This window comes from Perca flavescens, chromosome 16, assembly GCF_004354835.1.
Source record: "Perca flavescens isolate YP-PL-M2 chromosome 16, PFLA_1.0, whole genome shotgun sequence".
Classification (NCBI taxonomy): domain Eukaryota; kingdom Metazoa; phylum Chordata; class Actinopteri; order Perciformes; family Percidae; genus Perca; species Perca flavescens.
The window spans coordinates 13,589,845-13,617,604 of NC_041346.1; the positions used below are offsets into that span (position 1 = coordinate 13,589,845).

Below are 27,760 nucleotides of genomic sequence, written 5' to 3' on the forward strand. Positions count from 1 at the left end.
GTTAATCATTGCAGCTGAAATAGGTTCGGTTTTCTGTCTTTTAACACAATATTGTAATTTCAACATAAAGAGTAAAAAGTATGGGTAAAGTAAATTAAATTGGCCGATGTAATGATGTAAATTCCGTTAAACCTACATTTTGTGTATCTCTTTGTTATGACTGAGTTATTGTTATTCTGAAATAAAAATTTATTTTTCCATTAACACCAAGCTGACTCTTACCTTTATCACAATCTTCATCGGAATATCAATGATTGCATGGACACACACAAAACACACATATCCTCCGCACTGCTATGCTTAGCCTTTTGCCTGCTGTCACCTCTCAATTTCACTGTCTATTTCTGTTTCTCTCCCGGTCTGATTTTTCCTTTTTCTGTCAACCCATTTGTCTCCTTGTCTCTGCCTGTGACTATATCCTCCATCTTTCTCCTTAAGCCTCGCTCTTTATTTTTTTCCCCTTGTTCTGTCACTCCGTGCATCTGTATCCCTCTTCTGTCTCCATTGCTCTATGGACATCACCACCTCTTTCTTTCTTACAGTGGTCTACAGCAATGCTACAGCTCTGCTAGGCTGTACTTAGGCATAGTGGTGCTCTGAGCTAAATGCTAACACTAACATCCACACCACAATGCTAACATGCTGATGCTAAGCAGGCGAGATATTTACCATGATCACCATCTTATTTTAGATAACATTTGTGAATTAGCATTAAACACAAATTACAGTTGAGGCTGATGGCTGATAGCTTTGCAAGTATCTAGCCATAAGCCTAGCTATAATAAGCAATACAAATGTTGGACAGATTAAAATGCTGATGACCCAAGATAAAAAGTTGAGGGATTAGCGAAGTAATTACATCCTGAGGGGAACATGGATGTCTGAACCAAATTGTATGGCAATCCGTCTGTTGTTGAGATAATTCAGTCTGGACCAAACATTGCCATCCTTTGAGCCACGCCGCTAGAATAGTTATGAACTGACATGAGGAATGTAAAATGGAACAAAAATCAACAAAAGAAAACTAATTAAATAAATTACTGAATTAACCGTGTAAGAAAAATATTTCCTGGTCTTTCCACCTTTCATCCTCATCTCTTATATCTATGTGCCTCTCCAGTTCTTTGCAGCTTTTGCTGTTCCCTTTCACTATTGCCTTTCCCAGACACATAAAGGAATGTGTGTGTACCTGTTCCCGCTGGAAGGTGTCTCGGAGGTGTTCCAGCCCTAGGCTCTTCAAAAACTGGTTGATGGTCATGTCGAGCAGAGCTGCAGAGACACAGAGAGGTCAGCATGGTCAATAGAGGAGTCCCAGCTGTTACACATGTTTACATCATGCAGGTATGCTTTCATTTAAAAAAAGAACCAGCCTCTGATTCAGGACACAACTTACTGTATGTACTTTCCCCTTCCTTCCTGTCAGACCCAGATGCTCCGTCTGCTGGTCCAGTGGCCCCGCCCACAGAGATGTCACTGAGGGGCGCGGTCAGGTTGTCTATGCTGCTGGCTGCAGACAGGCAGGATGGGGATGGAGAGGGAGAGATGACCACGCCCCCTGCCGCACCTGTACTCACCACACTTGCACTTACCTGAGAGTGGAAGAGAGAAGGTCTAAGTTTATTGCTGAACTCTAATACATACTGACTGACATTTTACAACTTTTTACAGTGCACATACTTCAACTATTTGCTTACAGTTCAACAGACACTTTAACTCTCACATTTAATGTGCCTAAGCTTATTATTATTTTTTAGCCTTTTCCACATATGTTAGCAGTTTCTTCTTACAGCAAACGCATAATGTTGCCACCACAGTATTACGTTGAAGCTGAAAGCCCTCTGTCTATACTTGTATGTACGTGTGTGGACACTCACCACAGTGGCCTGGGGTTTTAAACAGCTTGGCAGGGCATCTGGCGGCATGGCGTCAATCAACAATGCTCTGATGTCATCAGCCTGCAACAGATGAAAAGGAATGACAAGATGTAGACAGACGTATTGTTAATGTCATAACAAGTCATAAAGTCAGTGAACTGACTCAGTAATGTGCGTTGTATAGCCATATCTATCTAAAATTAGCTAAGATTAGCCTCCGTAAGCTACTGGTCACAGCAGTCCCGGTTAGGCTGTAGCTTGAGTGTCATGTATTGAGCAACGGTGCATTTTTGTTTCATATGAATTCAACTTTTCATTTGTAAGTAGAATAATTCAATTCAAATGTCTCAAAAGTTGAATTGTCTCACTGCCAAGTTACTTGTGTTTGCATCTTTTTTTTCTTGTAGTGCCTCGAAATACCAGCCAAGAAGAGAAATATTCTCCCTAGTCAACAAGTCCCCAGATACAAGCATCTTTTTTGGTGTCCTCTAATCTGTAGCAGAATTGTGGGCTAATGTAAGCAACATCACATGTTGCACTTCACTTCATGTGGATGTCAGCTGTAGTGACATGTTCTCTCGGGAAAACTGTGGTATGGTACCTACAGGCAAACAAGAAACCCTATTAGGAGGCTTATTAGGGAGCCTCATTAGGAAGTCTCATTAGAGTGCAAGAAGTTTGGACACTACCTGTTCCACATTCCAAATTTCTGAAAACTTTCTTCTTGGTGCTCATCTGTCTGAATAGTTAACCATTACCAGTCAAACATCAGTTGAAGCTAATGATATTGCCATGGGCTGACTCATAACAGGTACAAGACTCCTAATATGAAGAAATGAGGATGAATACTGTGAAAAATTTAAAAGAAAGCCTCTCGTACCGTTGCCAAGTCCAGCGGCGTCTGGCCCTCCTGGTTCTTCATGGTGGGATCGGCTCCATGGGCCAAAAGCAGAGCGCAGAGCTGAGTCCGCCCCTTCTGAGCTGCCTCGTGGAGGGGAGTAAACGCCCACTTGTCTGTGGCGTTGACACACGTGTTGTACTTGATCAGCAGGGCAGCTATGTCCACGTGCTAGAGAGGAGGTCGATGTGAAGGAGGAGGTGACAGACACAGAGAGAAGAAGACAGAAGATGAAAAGGGGAAGAAGGAGGAAAGGAATTCAGAGAAGAGTTACAAAAAGAGATTACAAAAATGAGAGCAGAAAGAAGAGGAGTTGGTGGCAGGATGAGGAGAAGAGACAACAGCAATAAAAGCATTTAATGAGAAAATATGTGAAGTCTGGTGAAATATGTGGGATTCTCTGGAACCAAAATGGTGTGAATTATTAACTCCATCATGATTCTGTTCCCAAAGGTCTTTTTCATCTCTTCCTGTTCTTTTCCCTCATCATCTGTCTCCAGCGTCAAACACAAGGTAACTTGTTTCTGTGTACCAGTGGGCGATGCTGAAGTGTTTGTATGTGTGTCTCCAAAACTCAGAGCTCATCAAGTTTTCATTCAAATGTGTTTCATGACTCTTTTAGTAGCAGAATGCTGTCAAACTATAAGTGTAAAATGTGGCAGAGACAAACAAGGACTCCAGATGAAGGAAAAACTACATTCATGCATGTCTTCAGGGAACCTAATTGCAATAATAAGGTTAATAATAATAATACAAATAATAATGGAAATTGGAAAACAGGGTGGAAATAAGTGAGGCTATTACTGTCATATGTGATGCAAGCTACAAGATTCAGAAATTGTCGTACGCATTTCACATGGATTCAAAGCCTCAAATACAATTTTTTAACAGTTAGTAAACTTCATGATGTTTACCTAAGACAAATGAGGTAGAATTAGCTGCATTAGAGTGGACAACAACAAGAAAATTGAAAGGATAGGAAGTAAAATGTTGCACCCTAAAATAAATATAAACATATCAAAAAGAATAAGGGCAGCATCTCTGAACTGAACTCAAGGTCTGCAGTGAGTGTAAATGAATGTGTGTGTGTGTGTGTGTGAGAGATAGAGTGAATGTCTGTGTGTCTGTTATACCCCATATGAAGCAGCATTGTGTAAAGGTATCAGCCCTCCTTTGTCCTGTGCATTCACGTCGGCTCCATGTTCCAACAGATACTCTGCTACCTCCAAGTTGTTATAGCCGGCTAGAGAGTGGCGCGGGGGCGGGATGGGGGTAGAGGGGGGGGTTGTATGGAAAACACAGCAGGAAGACAGACGGTGGTAGAAAGTAGAGGAAGATAAATAGAAAGACAAAAAAAAGAGGAGAAACAAAAATGTAGTCAGGTAATGGGGGGAGGAAAGGCAGAGAGACATGTCAGCCTACATCAGCTGTCATGTGACAGCATATAATCATTTTTTCCTTTGACAAGAGAGTACATCAAGGCAGAGGGTGTGTGGGTGTCTCTAAGTGGTCAGATCTATGAAGAAAAAGAAATGGCAGACCTTCAAAGTCTTTTTTAAGCAGTTTCTTAACTTTAAAAGTGCCAAAAGTATGTATGTCTTCATCAAATTAGCTATTAGCAAATGATTTGCGGGCTGCAAATAATTTGCTAATAAAGACATACTTCGTCATCATACAAAAGCTGAAACTCTCTAGTCTAAAAATGCATAATTTTCCACTGGGGAGTGACTTCACTAAAAGCAAGCTGTCAGAAAAGTCCTTTGTGGTGCATAAAGGTAATATTCACATCGTGTCAGAGTTTGTGCTCATCACTGTATGGGAATCTTGATAAGAAAATATAAAAAGCATTAAGATAAAAACCTTATATCTGAATATTGGCCCTTTTTGCTCTTCAAGGTTTGAAGACATTTTTGTCCTGTGTTGTCTATGCAGAGTGGTGTGTCTCTTGTTATCCCTGAAGCTGATGCTATCATGATTACAGATCCTAAATAAATGAAGACCAACAGTTTCTCTGCTATCAGGATTTAAAAACTTCATCAAGTTTTTGTGAGATCCAAGGTTGTTACAGTACATGATAGGTACTAGTGTTATGTCACCATAAATTAGTTACTTATCTCCAGCTCATCCAAAACGCTGATGTCCAGCTCTAAACGATTACTAAAAAAAAGACAACCGCCCTCATCGGCTCCCTGTGCCTTTTAGAACTTATTTTTAAAACGTTTCAGGCACTGCATGGTCAGGCTCTCAGTTATATTTCAGACATGTTGATCCCCTTTCAGCCACAACACAGCCTGACATGCTGAGGCAGAGGTCTCCTGCCTGGCTGTTCCCAGTACTTGATATATGACCAGGGCTCTTTTCAGGCCAGGTCCCCCAGCTTTTCAACTCTTAGTTTACCAGTCTTTTTTACGGTCTACTTTTATTTATTCATTTAAAAAAAACCACATACATTACATGAGCTGGTCTGGTGGTGAAATTTAATTTAGATTTTAATTTTTGAGTGTCCTCCTTTTAGATCAGCTGCCTGATTGAAAAGGGATCTGCCTGCTAAAGCTTAAGCTTTCACACACACACACACACACACACACACACACACACACACACACACACACACACACACACACACACACACACACACACACACACACACACACACACACACACATTTGGTTTGATCAAAAATCATTAATAAATGGGTAAATTGTCTCAGCCAACAATGTGTTTTTGCCCTCTAGACTTTAGCTGTCAGGGTGTGTTTATTGCCTTCTTCTTGACACTTCACTGAGCCAAAATCATAGGCGCTCAGAAAAGCTGTAGCCAGAGTGATTGGCACCACCGAATATGCCATTTCCAGAGTTCCTTCTTGGAAACTCCAGCCAAAACGCCACAAAAAAAAATAACAACCATGGCTTTATCTTTCATTTCAATGTGTCTGCCAAGTGAGCTTTACATAATCAGAGAGGTGCTTACTTATTACCATGATCTGTGAAAGTGATTCTACATGCATATTACCTGCAAGGTGCAGAGGTGTTGAGTTGCGTCCCTGCGTATCCCGACAGTTAATGTTGTCGGGGCTACATAACTTCTGCACCCGAGCCAGGCAGCCTTTCTTAGCAGCATCTAGCAATGCGGCATCTCCTCTCAGCAGATCCTGGATGTCGGTGTCCCCGTCCTTCACCAGGTCCAGAGGCGTGTTACCATCTCGGTTCTTCTTGGTGGGGTCCGCTCCGTGCTGGAGAGGAGGAGGGCAAAATGGGGTTCAGTGTAAATGCACACCAACATCTACTGTATATGGCAGACAGTGTTTGCAATCAAAATACAGAATAGTTTTTGTTGCAACAAAGAAAAAAATGTAAAACGGAATGTTGGTACAAAACATAAGCTATAATTGATCCCTTATCGTTGTAACCCCAGTGAGAGCGTTTCACTTAGACGAGGAAGAGACGATGACAGGTGACGAGTGAGAAGAGGATGAAGGTAATTCACCGGAGAGAAGAGAGGAAAAGACGAAGACGAGGTAGAGAGGTGAGGAAAGGACATCCAGTGAAGTGGAAAACACCACATACCCTGGAGATCCTGAAGATGGGGGAGGTGGGGGGTGGAGAAGACATTTTCTTTGTTCAACTGTCTCCTAGGTAACAGTTTAACTTGTCATTTCATTGTAAGTTTTGAAAACCCGCTCATTAAAATTTGATGTTGTGGGACCACTTCCCTTGGTGTCCACTGCTAGCCTCAAACTGTCCGTTACATCTCTCATGGCTGTATTCCCTTTTTAAAAGTGTTTTTCAACCAAACCACGTTCTGATTTTTCTGCCCTACTCGATTTCTATTATCTCTTTGCTGATGCTGTAATTTATTCGCTATCCAGGAAAATTAGAATAGAGACCCATTTAAGTAATAACTGGGGACATTTACATATAAATACATGTTGGTTTTGTTACTCTTCCATTGGATTAAGCTTGTATTCAGTTCATGAAAGATGTTCCATTTACAATAGTGAGCCATTTTGGAACCTGTAAGCTCTCTGAACAGTTATCAGGCTCAGAAAAGGTAACACATTTTACATTTTTGATTTGTTTACAAACAAGATTAAGAGCACACAGCCATGCAAGCAACTCTATGAGGCTGGACTATCTAAGTGCTAATGTTAGCATGCCAACGTGCCTAAACAATAATGACAATGCTAATAATGCAGATTTTAAGCAGATGTACTGTTTACCATGTTCACCATCTTAGTTAAGCATGCTAACATTTGCTAATTAGCGCTAAACCCAAATTAGAGCTGAGGCTGATGGGAATGTCATTAGTTTTGCAGGAATTCCAATTCAAAAGTCTGACCTGCTGATGGCAGTAGATGAAAAGTTAAGGGACCATCTTGAGGGATAAATGAAACATCTCAACCAAATTTCATGGCAAACATTCTGAGATATTTCTCTAAAAGCCCAAAATGTCAACCTGCTAGTGGCGCTACAGGAAAATTAGGGCTCACCAAAGTCTTTAGGTTTAATCTTCTGGGCACCATGGATATATGTACCAAATGTCTTGGCAATCCATCCAATAGTTGCTCAGGTATTTCAGTCTGAACAATCAGAAGAAAGCCATATCGCAAGATGTCACACTGCTTGATCGACAGTTGGCAGGACTACGATACATCACACCCAAATCTTAAGTCATGTAAATTCCCACATTTCATGCCAAGTGCTTACCAGGCAGATTCTCCTTTTGATTAAAGCAGAAATTCATTATGTTCCTGCACTTCTTTCCTAACAGAGAAAATGCTAATGCACGTTTTGTATATCTCATAAGATCCCTACAGAATATCATAGCACTGAGAATGCAGCAGAGTTTTATTCTGAGCACAAATCCAACACTGAAAGGGGACAATAGAAAGTTGACAACTAACAGAGCAGACAAAAGGAGAACCTCCTGCTGAACTCTGGAACAGTTTATTCAAAAAGAGAGAACAGTTGCATCCCGAGGGCCATTAGCACCATAGTGTGGGAACACACACTGTTACTTGTTTGCAAGTGTGTGTGTGTGTGTGTGTGTGTGTGTGTTAAAGGGGAAATAAGGGCACTGCCATGTTCATACAAGAATCACAATCACAAGCTTAGTACAGACAGTGTGAGGATTTTCCCAGCAGAGTGGAAAACTGCCAAAACCTCACACCACCTTGAAGAATCGACCATCTGCGTGTGTGTGTGTGTGTGTGTGTGTGTGTGTGTGTGTTTCTAACCTCCAGACCTCTTACTGCAACCATCAGATCAGTGAAAGCGTGGCCTGACGGAGCTACAGTATCTCTGAACTCCAGGACTGTTTTGAGAGCACTTACTGGGATTTATCTGCACATCAGGCTACACCCAACTGACATTGAGTCCATCACTGAGGTTACACCAGACGAGGATGAACAATCACTTAAACTCCCACTACGAGGAGCCAGCCTTGTAGTAGATGGACATAAACAAAGCTGCTGGACGTGCTAAAGTCCTGCGCCCAGACAACTACAGTAGCACCGGTCTTTATGAGCACTGAAAAGCAGCTTACTGTTGTAGGTCAGAGTTCCCCCACTTGCCTCAAGTTAGCAACTATAGATGGGTGTCAAATTAAAAGAAAAGCCAACATAAAGTGTCTTAGGAAGGTGCTGGGACCACCACGGGTCTTCAGAACAGCATCAATGCTCCTTAACATAATTACTCCAAAAGATGCTGACTCAACTTGTGATGTTGATGGTGGAGTTGGTCCAAAATCTCCTTTAGGTGTTCAAATGGCTTGACATCTGGTGACTGTAAATGCCACAGCATATAATTCACCATCAAACCACTCAGCGACCTCTCATGCTCTCTAGGGGTGAATATTTCTTGGCAAACCAACCGTATTGGTCCAGTGCCAAAACTATCAACTGTTCTTACCCAAATAACACAAAGTGTTTCAAGAAAAAACTCTTCCTTCCCATCTTTGGATCAATCTCAGTTTCCCTATGGGCCTTTCACACATAAAGTATAATAGAATGCTAAATAATAGATATTACCTCCGCGTTTTCACCGGCAAAAAAAGAAAAAGAAATTAATGTAAGTTTCCACCCGCTGCTGTTACAGGGACATTAGGAGTTGGTGCATCAAGATAAACAGCTTGTGGCACTAATTCCCCAGTCAGGTGCCATTACACCACTGCAGAAGAGGCCGCGATGAGACGATTAAAGGCGATTAAAAGAGCATTAGTCAAACCTCAAACGGTGGAAAACATGATGAAAATATGGCAATTTTGTTGATTTCATGGGGTCAATTGAGGAAGTTTCCTCGTCGCTCCACACAGGTGTGATGTTTTCTTCTGCTGCAGGTTTTAGTCATTGATTTATTTGCCAAGTCTGATTCCATCGCACTTTGAAACTGCTTTTCCCCCCCAGAGCTGCCACCTTCCCTAACACTACCCACTCCACTCAACCATAACTGTTATCCCAGAAACTCCACTGCACCATACACCACTCCACACTCTCTCACTGCATCATCCCACTTTTACTTTGTCACCACCAGCACTCCTCAATTGCAGTTATGGTGATTAGTGATTGCTGCTTTGAAATGTTGCTTGTTGTTGTTGCGTAGTTTCTTTTTTTACCAGTTTGTCACTTTGACCTTGTCAATCTCATACGTTCTCTGGTCTGCTAATTCTTTTTGTTTTGTTTCATATGCTACTCATGACAGTTCATGCAAAACTGTTCATTGAAATATATAACTGACTCTGAGCAATAGTTTTTAACTCTCAATTTTAACTCAAATTGTGTGGTATATTTGGTTTATCTTTAATTACATTCTGTTTTTCTAAGTATTTCATTTCATTGTTAGGTTGTTCTTATTACTCCAAACTTAATCTCATCGTGCGATGACAATAAAAGGAATTCTGAATTGAATATCTCAAAGCATCACATTTTCTCTGCAGCTGATGTGTGATTAGATGTTGGTTTGCTGCGCGCGCCCTGTGTGTCGATCTAATAATAATTTATGCGGCCCCATATTGCAACCCTCGGTGATGTAGCCTTGTCTGGAGGTGTTGATGATAGGAAAAACAAAACCACATTCAGCTATAAAACTGCAACATTTCAAAGGACTCATTTAGACTCAATGAGCTGTGGAATTCAAGTATTACTACACTGCAGATATTTTCAGCCTTGTAGTCTAATTGGGCTTAAAAAACTCCCAGAGGGCATGACAAGTCATACCTTTGAACGAATACTTTATAGGCTGTAATGACATGTCATTTAATGGAAAAGTTGGATCCATACGGTTTGTTTGTACACTTTATGCAGCTTTGAATATGCAGCACTAGTCAGATTTTCACGGCAGTGACTACCACTGAGTTTTATCAAGAGTTGATTGCTACTAAGGTTAGCTGGACGTTAGGAGAGGAAAGTGCATGTCTAACCTTGAGCAGCAGTTTGCAGATCTCGTATTTCCCCTTAGCAGCGGCTTCATGGAGCGGCGTGAACTTCCACAGGTCGGCCACGTTGACCGAGGCTCCGTGTCTGACCAGCAGCTCGGCCACCTCGTAGTGACCGTACGAACAGGCGTTATGGAGGGGAACCAGACCACTGTGGATGGAAAAAGCACATACAGAATTTCCAGAACTGTACCATGACTTTCTAAACCAACATAAGTCTGTAAACATTTACTACAAATGAAACCATAACTTAAGAGTCCCACCCTTTGTCCTTGGCATGCACGTCGGCCCCGTGGTGCAGCAGGTACTCCACCACTGACACTCTGTTGTAGCCGGCAGCAAAGTGAAGGGGAGTGGAGTGTCTCCCCTCCAGATCTCTGCAATTCACATTCTGAGCCGTGCACAAGGACTGGAAAGAGACAGAGACAAAGAGGGAAGATTAAAATGAATATCTGCTTTTTAAAATTAAAGAGCTGATCTACCAAAGAGCCATGAACAAATAAATATACGCTTTGTGGCTGCATAACCAATCACGTAGCACATTATTGTTTCTACTATTCAGCTTTAAAAAGGACAAAGAAAGTTGATTTAGAGATTAGATCATTTTTAGAGGTTGTTCATCAAGTACAATATGAACATGGAGAGGTTGCTTTTTTTGAAATATTCAAGTGCAACAACAACACATTCTTACTGAAGATGGATGAGTCGTAATAAATATCAAGATCTGAAAAAGTGACTGGTAGGAAACTGGACCCATCATTTTTCTTTGATAACTGGGGGTAAATCGTATATAATCTACATACAAATATGGATATGGAACATTTCTCTGTCTGGCCTTGAATTTAGCAGGTTGTCTTTCTCAGCACAATGAAATTAGTGTATTTATGTTATAGCTAATTTAATTCTGTTTTAGCAATGCTAGGACCAGATCCCCTGACTTTCACCATGAGGTGCATTTTTGTACTTTGAAAACTAATAACATTACCATCAGCCTCAGCTGTACTTTGTGTGCTTATTAGCAAATAAGCATGCTTATACACTACAATACGATGGTGAAAATACACTTTTTCAAAGTAGAAACATCTACTAGGAAGGCTGATGTAAACTTATAAATCTGGGGAATATATCACTCAAATGTTTACATCATCCTTTTAATTCCCTAAAAAACAGAGCCAACAAACAGCAACCAACACCAAAGAAGAACAGACAGTACTTGAGACAGCAAGAAAGAGAAACAAAAATAGAGAAAAGAGTAAAACTGTTCCTCTGCCCACCCACCATGACTGATGATGAAAAATGTGTCCGTGAAATGAAATATGTTGTTTTTTTAAATGAAGGGTTTTAGGGAACAACAGCAACAATATTGAAGTTATTAACTGAAGTTAATGCACATCTGCTGAACTGAGGCAGTCACCTGCTACCCTGCTCCTCACAGAACATGTTTCTGTCATTGCAGACCCAATTACATAGTTCAGTACTGAGAGGAGACACAGTAAGAAGTTTATTTTAAAGTTTCCTTCTACCACACTCCAGGATCCTATTCTACAGGAAATAAAATAAAACATCCAGCTGGCAGACGTACTCATCAATCAAGCTATTATCCCTCACTTCAGCTGCCATCGAGGCAGCGTCGGGTTGGTTTATGAAAGCTGGTTTAAGGAAAAAAACGTAAAAAACTGTAGCAGCAGAAACCACAACATTACCATTGATTTAGAGTCTTGTTTGTGGCCACCGGAAGAATGTAAGTCCAAAATCACTCTCCTTTTTTGCTCTATTTTTGATTCTCTTTAGCTGATAAATGTACTTTTAATAATATTTCCAAACACAGTAAATGTAGCTGCTACGAAAGCAGTAGAACATGTTACTGTTCTTTGACCTGTTAGTCTTCTAGTGTCCCAATCTTTCTAACAGTCACAGTCTGAACCTTCTCAACAGTGGAAAAGATGACAGTAGAAATTATTTCTCTTCTGTCAATCAGTAGCTGTGTGTGTGTGTGTGTGTGTGTGTGTGTGTGTGTGTGTGTGTGTGTGTGTGTGTGTGTGTGTGTGCGCGTGCGTGTGCCACATAAAAAGAAAATGACAGAAAGCCTCATTGCCTGCTCTGCTACAATTCCCTTCCTACCTGCCGAAGCATCACACTTCAGACGCTGACAGACTTCTTCATCTGGATAACCCCATTACTGTCTGCCTCGGCGGGTAAAGACGCAATGATTTTCACTCTACACCAGGGGTGGCCAACCAGTTCAGCATAAAGAGCCACAAAAAAACACGCACCATAGCAAAAAGCCACACAACACATGCACGTCCATATTACAACAGTGACTTCCAGATCTAATGAAAGTCATAATACATAGCAGTTTTCATAGGTTTTTTTTTCTTACTTAGATTGACTCAGTGGGAAACCTGACAGTCTTTGTTATCCACAATCCTTTGTAGGTCTGGTTGTACTCTGTTGTGGCCACTCTTTCACTCATTTGTCACTAGAGGAGCTTTCAAACCATCAGCAGTAAAAGGGTTAATGAGGAAGGTGATCTGTGGCTGCTTTTTTTCCTCAGGTTGCAGAATCTGTCCATAAAAAAAAACTCTGCTGCATTATTTTTTATTTTAAAATAATTGGCAAATGCATCATTCAAATGCTTTTTTTTTTTATTTATTTATCTGAAATGTTTCAAAAAGTAAAAAAAAATCTACCAATAACACAGCCCCCAACCACACAGTAAGAGCCTCAAAGGAGCAGGCAAAGAGCCGCATGTGGCTCAAGAGCCACAGGTTCGCCACCCCTGCTCTACACCAAATACTTTTGTCAAATGCTTTGCCGGATCTTACCGGGTCCTGACATTTGGTGGGTAGTTTTGTCCGAGGCATATTACAGAGCACCATGTGTGCCTACATTTTTAACATGAGTGGGCCCCGGTACAAATCAAACTGCGGCTATGATTATATCGAGTGTTGCGGTCAGAAATGATATTTGATTGGAAATATGGCCTTTAAAAAGAAGAAATGTTTGGAATTTTACTGGAATCAACGTGGACAGAAAATACAAAGATGTGAACAGAAGACATTAGATTCATGGCCAACAATATCCACCTGACATTTAACAAAAAATCCCTACGACCAGGACTCCATAAGAGTAACAAGAGCAGTCACAAAGGTCAGGGCATTTTGTTCCATTTTCATTTAAAAATGAAGACCGGATTATCTGTGTCACAATTTCAATGAGCCCCTGTTAAAGGTACATTCTAAAAGTTTTGAGCCCCATCTATAGTTCTTCATATCATGCTGTGTATTGCTGCTTCACATGAATTAAAGTCCTTAATTACAGATTTGCCAATTACGCTTTTACATATTTAAGGACAATATACACATACATACACATTTTCTTCACTGAATGTCTGTATAATCTGTGGAGCTCAGGCATTTTTAGGAGTTATACATTTATTTATAATTGTTCAATCATGCAGCCAGTCAAGTTTCACGCACATCTTTCTGGACAGGACATTATTTCCAAACCTTAATGAGGCAATCAAAAAAGATTTCTGCTCCCTCGGAGTAAAATTATTTTCCAGGGTTGGTGTCATTACACATATCAAGGCTACCGAGGTCATGTTCTATTTCCCATTTCCATTTTTCAAATGAAGGCGATATTGATTGTTTGAAGGAAAATAAATTGTCTCTCATTTAACCCTTTAATACCCGGAAAAAAAACACAAGTAGGGGATAATGTCAACTATCAGTAACAAAATGTGACAAATCCTAATCAAACTACCTTGACAGTGTCCAGGTCTCCGGCTTTAGCAGCTTCCAGAAGTCTGTAGTCCACATCGGAGTTTCTCACCGGGACGTTCTCTACACAGCAAAACATTGGATAATAAAAATGCTTTGCACAAACCTGAAAGTAAATGTTTCCTCTGCAAATGGTGACGAGAGAAGATGACATTAGACAAAAGTCCCTGGCCACATTGAAACCCAGGATGTCACTGCTGCATGTTAGTTTATGGACAACTTCAAGAGCGGGCGTGCTGCATTCAAAATAGGAAAAATGTCCACAGTCAACAGTGTTGATTTACACCTTGACAATAACTGACAGGAGAGAATGATTCACCCTGTACAGCAGAATGTACTGTACAACTGAATTTCCTATTGATGATTACAATGCTGTGGTTAGACAAAGTTTTGCCAATATATCAGGGCAGGCAGATATACTGGAGGTTTCTCTACAGCTGCTCTACTTAAAATGAATAGTTTGACATTTTGAGAATTATGCTTATTCGCATGAGAGTGTTGTCAATCTATTCGAGAAGATTGACACCACTCATGTCTGTGTGGTAGATATGACGCTACAGCTGGCAGCTGATTATTTTAGCTTAGAATGAAAGGAGGGAGGGAACAGTTAGTCTGGCTATTTCCTGACTGGGCGTAGTAACGTCTTGAAGTCTCTGCGTTTGTTTACAGGGAAGCTCCACAGTGTTAGACTGGGTAAACCCAGGCCGATCTGCCGGCGATTTGATTTCGCCCTGCGGCTCAGGCTGGAAACCTGTAGGTTTAGTTATCCTGCTTCCGTTACAATTCTGCGGGGACCAATCACAAACTGGCTATTCCACCTGGCGCAATATTGGCGTGCTTAACACAATGACGATAGTGAAGCGACGGCAAGCAGCTTTTTGTTTACATTCAACATGGAGGCCACCGAAGCGCAGCACTCCGTTGATGCTGCTGTCGCTGCTGTTTTAAAAGATTTCAAAGGCAAGTTTTCTCTGATAACGGAACAGAAACTTGCCCTGGAACAATTCCTACAAAAGAATGATGTGTGTGCCTTACCGCTGACTGCCTAATTTACCAGCTAGCCCCGCTGCTGGCCAAAAGCTCAGCTCAAGCCCCGCTGCTGGCCAAAAGCTCAGCTCAAACCCCGTTGTTGCGGTCGTGTCACCGTTGGTCGCGCTTATGGAGGACCAGTACGCCACCCGGATCGTTGGTCTGATTGGTTGAAGGATTATCCAATTGCGTACAGAGTCATTTGAACTATGCCCGTTGATCACGCCTCTTGTGCAGTAGAAAATACAGAGCACACTCCCCAGACTAATCTTAAAAGATTGATCTTGGTCTGGTGATAGCCAGACTAACCTCAGGGCACCTTTAATCTGGAAATACATGCAGTGTATGCATGCAATGTAATGTGGAGTTTCCTCACAGAACAGGTGAGTTGGCTCACTCTGCCTTTACCCAATCTATAACTTCAGTCTGAAAGTATCAATACTGACCTTTCAAAAACAATTCCAGTTAATCCCACTGTTGCTAGCTGCTGCATAGCAACCAAAACAAGGCAGATGCGCGCACACACACACACACACACCACACACACACACACACACACACACACACACACACACACACATACCGTTGAGTATTTGCTGAACAGCTTCATTTCCCATTTGAGCAGCAGTGAATCCCTGCAGTGACACCAGCGAGGCGTCTGCCCCATATCCTAGCAACAGCCTGCAGGTCTGAAGGTGGCCTGCCATTGCTGCACGGTGCAAAGCCGTCTGACCCAGCGTGTCCAGGGCGTTCACCTGCAAACACAAGCACCTTTGTATCACGGTTGTTTTTTCCTAAACTGCAGTGTCTTCAATTCTTAAAAAAACAAACAAAAAAAACCCCACCTTGAATCTGTTCTCTCTCTACTAACGGTGATGAAATGGTTTCTGATGAAATGTTTGTAATTTACTAACATACATTCTGATGAATTCATTTCCCCTCAAATAGCCTCATTTACAGTGTGTATGGTGAGAATAGTCTATATCCTTGACGTTCCACTTCCGGGATTGCTTTGTTGCTGCAGGGAAATTCCGCCGGATGCATGTATTTTCGCCGATGTCAGTTTCCTTCTGCTTTCTTTGTGTACAAATTTTAAACTCTGGTGGATTTATGAGGACTATGGTTGACTGCTCCTCAGATCTCTGCAGGGTAAATTGAGACAGCTAGCTGTCAAATCTCAGTCTGCTCTCGCACAACTATTTTGTAGCGGCTCCTTGCGGAGCTTAGCGTCGCCCATGACAATTGTGATTGGTTTAAAGAAATGCCAATAAACCAGAGCACTTTTTTCTACTTTCACTATGTAGAGATCTGTTTTCACGTTGACACTAAAAGGGACTTTTTCTGTTGATTAGTTTCTTGATTAAATCTACTTTAATTCAATGCAGCGTGAATAACGTTAATAGGAACTGTAAATGGGGATAAGAAAGAGACAACCCCATCTGGATGTACAAACAAAAAGAAAAAAAGGATTAAGGTGGAGGTAGAGGGATATATAAATAGCTGGATGAAGGTGAAAATGAAGATATGAAAGAAATGATAGATGATATAAGTGAATATGGAAAACACTGTGGTTTACCTTGGCACCATGTTTCTGTAGCACCTCCATGATGTCATTATGAGCACGTTCTGCTGCTACATGGAGAGCAGTCATGAAACTACAGAGAGAAGAGAAAAAAGGAGGAGATAAAGGTGATTGTTCAACATTGGTTTCTTCTGTTTTACAAGCAGTACACCTTTACGTAAACATGCTCATCTAGTGTCTACTTTGTACAAAATACCAACTATTAGCAGCTTCAGTTCAAAAGTACCAACATCAGCCTGCAATCATTTCTATGTTTAACCATTTTGTTGACAGCGTGCAGTTTGCATCCAAATATAACAATCTCACTTTTTGTTTTTGAGCAGATGAAGACAGCACTTACTCTTTATTCTTTTCGTTTACGTTGGCGCCTTTCCTCAACAGCAGCTCAGTCACTTGTTTCCTCTTGGGGTGCGGCGATGCTACTGCACAATGCTAACAAACAAAGAAAACATCACTTTATTACCTCTGCGCCAGTGTAGGAATATCTGTTTGCGGTAAAGCAATTGTGTGTGTATTCATCTTACCAGCGCAGTCTCGTGGGTGTGAGGGTGTTTGAAGTTGATGATCTCCAGGGCCAGGGTCTTCTTAGCCTTGGCCATGTCAGCTTCACGAGCAGCTTGAAGCAGCGAGTGGCCCTTAAACTCATCTACAGTAAACACACACAATGTTAACGTGTCAGGAACGGAAAAAGCAGTCTCGGTTTCAGGTGAAATTTTAGTTTATCTTGACAGGTTTCCTACGAACCCAAAGCATCTAAACCCACAGAGGAGCATCTGGCGCTTCAACCAAATGACATACTTAAACAAATCTGGATTTACGAGGTTCTCACCTGACCACAACAGTAGATTCTTTCACATGCAATGCATCTGTGGCATAGCAATACTTCAGAAAGTTTATTTCAAAGTTTTGACCACAGAACTAATGACTTATGATGCCATTCATTGTACCGGAGTTGGAGCGGAAACAAGTGATTATACCCCCCGAGGACTAAAAATTACAAACAAATTATTTAGCTTCAGAAGCATTTCAGACTAAATAAAAAGGAGTCTGTTCAAGTCTATCTACCGATCGAGCGACGGCATTCATGCATTTATAATCAAAGGTTTCAACAAATGATTTGAGCGCCACACAGAAGTCACATCTTCAAGGAAACATGTTCAAGTGAGAGAGAGAGATGAGTCAAAACAAACACCATAAAAAAAACAGCTGATGAATGGGGGGACAGAAGTTGCCTCTGCAGTTTATTCTTTTAAGAGAAACTTGAAGTCTTTCTTTATCTTGCTAGTCTACCACAGTGCCCCACAAACGTTTTGGGTTTCATGTGCAGCTCCTTTCAAAAGCCAACTTGAAATGGCTTAAAACATTCTTAAGATAGCAAAACCATTACAGTAAACGTTTAATCTGATTTATTAGTTGCCGTTGTTGATGCATTAAATGACACACAGTCCAAGATTTGACAACAGCTGCTGAACAGCAACCAATCAAAAGTATATGATGTCAATGGTTTTATTTTCTCGATTTTTGCATTTCATCAGCTGCCTATGAATTCTATGATGTCATATGCAATTACAATTACATACAAAACAAGATTGTTGATATTTTTACTCAACTGCCAAACAAATACAACCCCCCTTCATGTGGAAGAAATACTAGAATAGTCTGATTTAAAATAAAAACTGGTTATTGCAGCAAATGTCCCACTGAGATGTGTTTCAAAGACACATCCTCATCAAAAAACAAAAACTAATAGGACCAATTGTACTGCAAGTAATACATAAACTGATGATGGCGTATGATTCTTGTAGCGCTTGATGTTTGTTTGATCTGCCTCATTACAAAGATAAAGCAACAAGTGCAGCAGTGAGAGAGCTGACTCACTAATTTACTTTCAAAGAGTTGCAAAGATCTTTCTGGCATCGGCAAACACTTATCTTGTCTGCTCTGACTGTGTAGATGTAAAAAATATATTTCATTAATTATAGCGCTCGTTCTGTTTAATTAACATACATCTGCAAAATGCTCAATTCAGAGAACACATGCATGGGGGTGTACTGTTTTTATGGCTGCACAAATACATGACACATGTTCCAAACACAATCAGTATTATGAAAAGCAACAGTGGAGAAGAGTATGGATATATTGTGAAAGGTTATCTGGATACACATCTTGAGCAAAAATAAATCAACTTGAAATCAAAATGGAACCTAATGCATAGTTGTTCAAGGATATTAGTATTCAAAACGTATACACAGACGAGACATCTTTTAGAGTTTGTCAGCCCTGTGTTGCTTTAGCCAAGTTTAACCTGAAGGAGTTTCTGACAGCTTCTGTACGCTTTGCTGCCACAGAGGAAATTAGTCCATGACAAGTAGAAATTATGGACTTGTTTGCACTCTTCTTCTATGGTGTTTCATCAGTACACATGAAAAAAAGCTGACTATATTATCACCAGTCAAAATTTCATTTTGTTCTACTAAGCTTTCCAAGAATGTGGAACGGTTATTGTCAGCGGTTATTATCTGTCTCTCTTCAAACCCATAATTCCTTGTTTTCAGCTCCAGAAAACAGCAGTTCTCTCATCAAAAGATTGACATTCACATTTCCAAATGTCTGAATGCTCAATACATTCAAACCAACTGCTCCAAACATGCCTGGTGTAAATATACCCATCCTAAAACAACCTATTCATTAATTCAGCACTGTGACACTTTTAGCTGCAGCTGCAGTTTATGTAAATGAAGCACCACACTCACATGTAAGTCTCTCCTTTAGCTCAGGAGTGGGCGCCATGTCCACGGAGCTCTTGCTGTGGCAGTTGAGCAGGGTCGGGTCAGCCCCGTTGCTCAGCAGCAGGGAGCAGACCTCTACTCTGTTTTTAGACGCCGCTTCATGGAGTGGGGTGAACTGCCACAGATCCATGGCATTCACACACGCTCCATGCTGGAAAACAAAAGGCATTGTGGATGAATAAATGGGTGGAAGATAGAGAGATCGAAAAAAGTAGCTGGGAGAAAAAAGAGCAAAGTCTGCATTGTTGAGAAAAAATTTCTAAAAATAAATATGATGCTATTAATTAAGAGTAAGTGCACTGCCTAAGCTGAGCTAGCATGTGTGAATGTACCTTTAGCAGCAGCTCAGTAACTTCATAGTGTCCATAAGAGCAGGCATTATGTAGAGGCACCAGACCACTGGAAGAGCAAAACACAAAACAGCATTCTTAGTAACATTGAATATACATTTGAACTATTTAAACACAGAACTAAACACCCTACTTCTTTACCTCTATATCATCTTTCTGCAGTTTAATAATGCATTTTGTAACAAAACTAAGTCTATAGCAGCTACGTGAGGCTGTACTTAGGCACAGAGGCGCTTTGAGCTAAATGCTAACGTCAGTATGACAATTCTAACATGTCGATGTCTAGCAGACACTGTTTAACATGTTCACCAGCTTAGCTTAGCATGTCAGCACGCTAAAATTTACTAATTAGCACTAATCATTTCCATCCTGAGAGCCGTGTTGGTAGCATCTCAATAATTTCACCAAATGTATTCTTTACGATAAAATTCTAGTTTCATTACACCTTATCATGTTCTCACACTGTCTGCCTAAATTATCTGAGCTAACTTTTAAAGAACAGCAATTGAGGGGAACAGCTAGAATCAGTCTAGCAACTACACCTGCCACCTCTTGAAACTCCCAAAGCAAAAATCTAAATTGAGCACGTCTCAGTATGTGCATGATCTAGTTTTACCTTATATCTATTCTTTTTATTTTTTTATTTACTTGTACATACCCCTTGTCCTTTGCGTGAACATCTGCTCCATGCTGTAGTAACAGCTGAACTATCCTCACCCTGTTGTATCCTGCTGCCAGGTGGAGTGGAGTGGACTGGAGAGACAGGAAGGGACACAGAAAGAGTCAAAGAGGGAAAATAAGAGCAAGACAAGAGAGAAAAAGAAAAAGGGTAAGTAGAAGACACACAGTGGGAGGGAAAAAAAGAGACAAAAATATAAAGAAAATGTTAGTCCACATGTTCGTTCTACAGCCTATCATTATGACTTCATGACATCAGTGCTGTATACAAAGAGTGCAATAAGGAGGTACACATTCTGGCTCTCACTGAGCAGCCAGTTGTACAACATTCCTTAAGGTAAGAGAGAAATGGGCTGTTCCAACATTTAATCAGTCTACAGTTATAAACTCCTAATATATTTCCTCTATAAAACTGATGAAGAGCTGCAGTTCTGAATGGTTTAAAATGGGACTGAGATGAGATGGCTTCAGCTCTCCAGCAGTGCTTCCTCGTTATGCTCTCAGCAAAGGCCATTCTTCAAAGCTGGAGTGAGACCCACACTGGTGGAGAAATGCTACGGCGGTGAGAATGTTCCCATTATTCAGTCAAATTGAACTTGTTACAGGAAAAAGTAATGGAAATCCTGCCTCTCAGTCATGATATAAAAGTCATTTTACAACACTGGATGTACTAGAGATCAAATTGTGAATAAGGCTGGGATTAAAGCTACTACATGCAGCAGGCAGATCTATTTTAAGAGTTCCTCCATAGCACACACTGAGCTAACTAGAAATGTCCCTTTCACACATGCCATTTGGCCTGCAATCTTCCAGAAACTCTCATGCTAAGAGTCAGTCCATATTCCAGAAAAGCTGACCCACCAATTATTAGCCTTCAAAACCTACTAAAATTTCTGTGAATCAAAGCCTTAACAATGATACTATGAAAAAACCTGTTCATAATTCCTGTGTGAAAGAGTCAGTTCACCCAAATTACAAAGAAAGTATTCCCTGAAGGATTTAACCTTCATTTTAAACACAACAATGTATGCATGTGGAAACTAAATTTACATTCCTCCTGGTTTCATAATATAATAATAACAACAGGTCCTACATGGTGATGGCATGGAAAAGTGGTAGATGTTTCATCATCAATCAACTTTTTTTTTTTTATTCCAAGGAAGGTAAGTGAGGAGGGGTGCCTCCATGGCTTTTTAGACCTTACTCTACTAAACTATACTCCACTTCCTTGTGTGGCATCAACATCAGCATGTGAGCTGAACCGGCTGTGCCGATTGGTCAGCCTATTGTCAATGACAGCTCTTGAATATTTTTAGCACCATCGCCCCCTGGGATCTGTGTGAACCTCTCTAAAAGTGCCAAGATTCCTCCACATCATGCATTCGGTCATTGCATCGCAATGCAACGGATTCTGTTGACAACCACTTTATGCTCTGAAAGAAGAACGCCGGAAAGGCATGACCACGTGGAGGGGTCAGCAGGCTGATGTCGGGTGGAAATAAAGGGAAGGTGCTCAGAGAGGAAGACCAGGAGTTGTGACTCCTGTCAGCAGGATTCAGATGTTGGTGGCCTTACCCAAATCTTATGACAAAACATCAGCATGATCTTCATACAACAAACCAAGTCAAATCCCAAAACAGTGCATCAATCGGAGCTGAGCAGGCCAGCTGTATTCAAACAGCTGGCCTGACCAGCATCTTTTGGGATGTCAATTGCTATGTCAATTTAATTGCTATCAAAAAAGCACAAGCTGGAGTACAGTTAACAGACTACAACCTCACACGCAGCTGTATTTTAGAGAAGACTAGTATTGGTATTCTAGGTATCTTTCTTTCCATAACAATGTCATTCACAGGTCACTTATAGAGAAATATTTCTTTTATAAGTCAGACTACAACATTATTTCATAAGCCATGATGCAAAACCTTGGCAACATTATGTATGTGTGTGTGTGTGTGTATATATATATATATATATATATATATATATATATATATATATATATATATATATATATTTTTTTTTTTTTTTTTTTTTAAGTTAGAGTTAGAGAAATCATTGGTTTTCAAAGTGGAGAAAAATGGTATTAGTTGTTGCAACTAAGGATTTTTTGTCAGATGAAAGTGAAAATTAGCTCCTGGTGCAATTTCGCTTCGAGCCCATCTCCTGCTTAGAGTTGACCAGATGTCAGAGGAGATCTTAAAAAATAGATCATCTCTGCTGATCTCTGAGTTCAGCAGAGGAGCAGCAGTGAGGCAGAGCTGGGTGGACAGATGGTACACTCGTATTTACAGGATGTGACAGCAGCATTTGGAAGGACCAGGACAGTTACACAGACTACACAGTTAGTCATCATCCTCATTTAAAATGCAGTGTGTGTTGTGTGTGTGTGTGTGTGTGTGTGTGTGTGTGTGTGTGTGTGTGTGTGTGTGTGTTTGTTATTTCAAATTGTAGACATAAATAAACAGTGATCAGGTCCGCAGTACATTTACATACATTAAACCAGCTACACATACACTCACGTACGCACTGTTGCATCACCATGATGTTGTTGCCAGGGTCAGACTGGGTTTAAGCTCCACCCCCTCAATCTGTCAACCATGTGAGAGCAGTGTGTGTGTGTGTGTGTGTGTGTGTGTGTGTGTGTGTGTGTGTGTGTGTGTGTGTGTGTGAGTGAGAGAGGAGGGAGAGAGGGAGTCTTGTATTGGATTCTCCACACAGAATCTATTTGAATTAAAGTCATAAAACAGCAGCTCCAGCTGAAACTTAACACTCTGATCTTAGCAGCCACACGCCAATAGTGCCAATAATCAAAAGCATCACCCATTTATCATCTATCTGAGTCATAATACATCCATCGTCCTCCAACTTTCCTCCACTGCAGCCTGTTCTTTTTCTAGTGCACTGAATTTATGCGCTAAAGATGTATTTCTTTCAGTATTTTTTTTTTTTTACTATTTGAAAGGTCACAGTGGCCCTTCAGATGGCGGAAAAAGAAAAAAACGAAAGTGTGTTTTTAATGAATGCTCTTCAAACACAGTGCAGCAGCAGTACAGTGAGCAAAATAAATAAGGGTCTTGAAATGTTCTGGTGTTTACACGGCATAATATTTTGAGTGTAGAGAAGATCAGATTAGGGTTGTTTATGACTGTTCATAGTGTATAAGAAATTAAGTGTATGTATTCAAGATCCAGAGAGATGTGAGAATGAGAGCATTTTAGTCTAAAAAAATAGGTTGAACCCTGGGCTTATGGCATAGTTACTATGTTTTAACTATGTATATAGCCTACTGTTATTTTCAGGATCAGTTGGGTTACTCAGAAATACCATAATTTGGCAGGTAAGTGAACTGCATGTTGAAGTACACTTTTAATGAAAAAAGGGTTTTATGAAATGTCAAAGTGTTTGTGTTTTTAGCCATGCTCTATGGATGACAATGTTTTTTCTGTCGGTCAGTCGGACTGAACACCTGCAAAAGCGTGAGTGTAGTAAGTTAGATGTTGTTTGTTTTTGGTGCCTCTGTCCTTCAACTCTTGGTGTTTCTATCCATAAAGTGCTTTGATACTTGATGAAATTTGTTGCCCCAAAGTGAAAAACCTAGTAGACGATATTTCAAAGAGTGGCAATCGGCACTCACAGCGGCAGACTGAAAATGAACAATAGCAATAAAAAACCACATTCTGTGGTGTTTTAATCACCTAAAAGCCTTTCTGAGAAGGTAGAGGGGAGTCAGTAGTGGAGGAGGGGAAGGAGAAAATATATGTTGAAGCCAAGATGGAAAATACTAATCTTTCTTTCTGACTTACCATGGTAGCATTTATCTTTTTTTATGTATGCCTTCCTTCTCCATAGAAACACTATTAAAATGAACGGTAGCTGCAAATTCTCGTCACATTACAACATTTATTTGATTTTGCTTATTTTGTCATTTGACAGCATACACAGTCGTCTCAAAAACAACATAAAAAATAAGCCAGACCATCACAAATATCAATCGCACATTTAGATTTAACAAAACATTTAAAAAAAAAAAAAACAAATGGGCTGTGTAATCTGCTGCTTCCTTCTTTGTGATGTGTCCCATTGTTCTTTAACCTCTCTTCCAGCATCCTCTCTCTCCCTCTCAGTCTTACCATTCTCTTTACAAGCCTGTCAAGCTGTTCCCATGACAACGGTGACTGCTAGCTGTCAGCAGTTGCCATAGCAACGCGACATGATCTATGTGAGGGTAAGGGGGGGGGGGGGGGGTGAACGGACACATTTGGACCATTTCGTTTTGTGTCGTTTGCATGAGTGTGTGCCAGTTTGATTACAACACACACACACACACACACACACACACACACACAGTGTCAGTGTTAAAAAGGAAGAAACCATGGAGGAAAGAGGGTGAAATATATAGCTGTCTGTACCTCAACTGAAACTGAATCTATATACGTATATATGCACTGTCTATATATTATGCACTGTCAGTGTGAAAACTACAGGTGTGATCTGCAGCATTGGTTTAAGCATCAATCAGCAAATTACATCCTTTTCACAAAATTAAGATGCTGTCTTTGGCTTCATGCTACAGACTAATATGTATTAAAACATCTTTCTAATGTGTCAAACACAAACTAAAGCTAGCCATTGGACTCTTGCTAAGGGCTGCATTTCATAATTCATCCAAATGGTGTCCTCAGATTTGAAACCTGGATAAATCCATACAGTCATTCTGTACCCAAATGTTCAGAAACGTATAACTCCAAAGACTAATTTTGACGTTTCTCCAGGTGTTTTAAAACATTTCTCTCAAGCTATCTCTAAGAAAGCTTGTCTCATTATGCAATGATTTAGAAGATAAGATTATAAAAGAGGCTAAATTAGGGCTAAATGTAAAATAATTGTGAACTGTTGTCAGTTAACACATTTCCACAGTTCTTAAAAAAAACATGTTTAAATGTAAGAGTAAAACTATACTTTTTATGTTAGCATAAATAGTGGAACGACTTGACCCTTTGAGCTGCCTCAGTACTCAGGTCTGCACTTCAGCAGGTGAACGAGCTAACAAGATGAGTGTCAGATGACTGGATCAATAAACATTAGCAAATCTGCGCACACACACACACACACACACACACACACACACACACACACACACACACACACACACACACACACACACACACACACACACACACACACACACACACACACCTGACAGCCCAGTCAACAGTTTGAAAGATAAATAATCCACAGCTAGTCTTCTCATCTTATGCTCTCAATGCACACTCACACACACAGCAACACACACACTGATATCAGCCTCTCAGCTATAAACACTGACTTTTCCGAGGAGCTGTGGGCTCCATGGCAAAGTTTAAAGCTCAGCAGTTCCGAAATTAACTTCGGGAAAACGCTCCTAAAATAGTCTAGAAATCTAGACGCACCATAGCGGCAGCAAATGTATTTTGCAGCCAGGGTAAGTTGAGCAACTCTCCGTTGGTTTGCGAACTGGTTAAACCAAATTCTGGGTAGGCCAATCACATCGTGTATAGAGTCGGTGGGCGGGCTTAACATAAGGACGGCAGAGTTGCGACTGTTCCGCGTGAATTCCCTGCTTTGACACAACAATATATAGACTATATATTAACAGTCTATGATTGTCGCCCAAAAAATGAAAACCGGCAGCTGATTGGACGAACAAGTCACGTGGGTCTGGCTTCTCCCGAATTTTAAAACCAACCATAATGGCGGCTCGTTTGGAATATGATCTCGTATTTTACAAAAACAGTTCACCGAAACGTGTTTCTGAAAACATTTTAAGCGAGAAATAGACCATGCAGTTGCTGACTCAATCTTCATTTCAGATCGACAAAGGTGAGTTTAAAAGATTTTCGTCAGATTTTGAGATGCGTTCGTCATGCTCATCCCGCTCGTCATTTCAGGTAACTGGCCATCGAGTTCGATTCAACAAGTCAAATCGGCACCAAATGAGGGCCGACGGCTCCTCCGACTGACGACGGCACGGAACACACCGAACAGACTCGAGTCACCGACCTCACCAGACTTTCTGACGGCCGATAATCGGGTTGGTGTGTCAGCGCCTTAACAGGAAGAGACTTTTCTTTCTTTCAATCTCAGATGGACATGCTGGTTCTACATTTTTTTCCAAGTATCTTTCTCCATTCAGTTAACTGTTAAACCTCACATCTCAAAAGCATTACTTCGGCTACACATTCTTATAGAAAAGTTCCATATTATTATATTTAGGCACCACACTGGTAGTTGGTGTATATTTTAGCTAATTAGCTACGGTTTATGACAAATACATGTTTATATGTGGTGTACAAACTACCAAAATCATATATTTATTTATAGTTATCCATCTATGAATCGAGGAATCTCCGTGCCTGTGTCCCCACCCATCCGAAGTACAGCAGTGGACGCGGGGACTCTGGTATCGTGTCTTCCCGTAGACCGGCTCTGACTGTCGGTTTGCTGCCATTAAAAAACCTACAGGAACATTGCATTTCTTGTGACACTAATAACATTACCGTCTGTAAACCAAATTCATACTTAAACATTAAAACGTCAAGCCACTAAGCCTGTTTGGAAATGAACACCTCTGCTTAAGTGTTAAACTTGTTAACGATATATGACGAGACAGCTCCGCCGTCATTAAACGCTGACTGTGGCGACATCAACATGTATCGTTTCCGGAAAAAGACAACACTAAAAGTAGAGTGAAATCTGAATCTGCAATGTTCTCCGTCATGTAGTAGTAGAATGTTTTCCTCTGAAGTAGAAGTACACAGTAAGTCAGTAGGCTATACAGTGAGGTTCCATATTAAGTGCTTTGGGGTCACCCTATTTGTCATCTGCCACCTGAACAGTTAACAAATGCCTCTGGGTATTTCTTTGCTTTGTTTCATGGGCGCAGGAGTACAATACACATCTCTCAGACCGGGCATCAGGTTACATTTATGCACACACTGACACTGCTGTGAACAATCATTCATCAATCCTACAACCTTGTGTTGTGTTCGCCTGGATTTATAAACATGAGCGAGCTTCCGTCAAGACAAGAGCCACGACGGGCTACACTCTGATCTGAGAGGGTTTCCAGGCATGTTGGCATTTTTTTTTTTTTAATACAGTGATGTGAGCAACGAAATCAAAAGCACCTCATTCGATTGTAGAGCAAAAGCTCAGGAAACAGCCGACCTTACATATGTCAGCATAGAGCGCTTGCAACTTTTTCTTATGACAGTGCGTCATGTGAACTGAAATATAACATAGTCTTCAAATGGCATAACATATTGTATGGCCACTATGCTCTATTCCTGAAAAAAATTGTATTCC

General features: G+C 40.7%; 1 protein-coding gene across 1 annotated transcript in view; it reads right to left on the minus strand.

Moving 5' to 3' along the window:
* The window catches only part of tnksa (tankyrase, TRF1-interacting ankyrin-related ADP-ribose polymerase a), a 78,121-nt gene that overhangs the window by 8,579 nt on the left and 41,782 nt on the right, over window positions 1–27,760 (minus strand). The window contains exons 7-22 of the mRNA XM_028600948.1: window positions 20,394–20,488; window positions 19,718–19,784; window positions 19,350–19,536; window positions 17,121–17,242; window positions 16,937–17,028; window positions 16,591–16,669; window positions 15,598–15,769; window positions 13,969–14,048; window positions 10,467–10,612; window positions 10,189–10,354; window positions 5,785–6,004; window positions 3,906–4,015; window positions 2,755–2,943; window positions 1,875–1,955; window positions 1,394–1,589; window positions 1,190–1,269 (exon numbers count right to left, since the gene is read on the minus strand). Coding sequence (XP_028456749.1) covers window positions 1,190–1,269; window positions 1,394–1,589; window positions 1,875–1,955; window positions 2,755–2,943; window positions 3,906–4,015; window positions 5,785–6,004; window positions 10,189–10,354; window positions 10,467–10,612; window positions 13,969–14,048; window positions 15,598–15,769; window positions 16,591–16,669; window positions 16,937–17,028; window positions 17,121–17,242; window positions 19,350–19,536; window positions 19,718–19,784; window positions 20,394–20,488 — 2,082 coding nt within the window. The remainder of the gene's footprint in view (window positions 1–1,189; window positions 1,270–1,393; window positions 1,590–1,874; window positions 1,956–2,754; window positions 2,944–3,905; window positions 4,016–5,784; window positions 6,005–10,188; window positions 10,355–10,466; window positions 10,613–13,968; window positions 14,049–15,597; window positions 15,770–16,590; window positions 16,670–16,936; window positions 17,029–17,120; window positions 17,243–19,349; window positions 19,537–19,717; window positions 19,785–20,393; window positions 20,489–27,760) is intronic.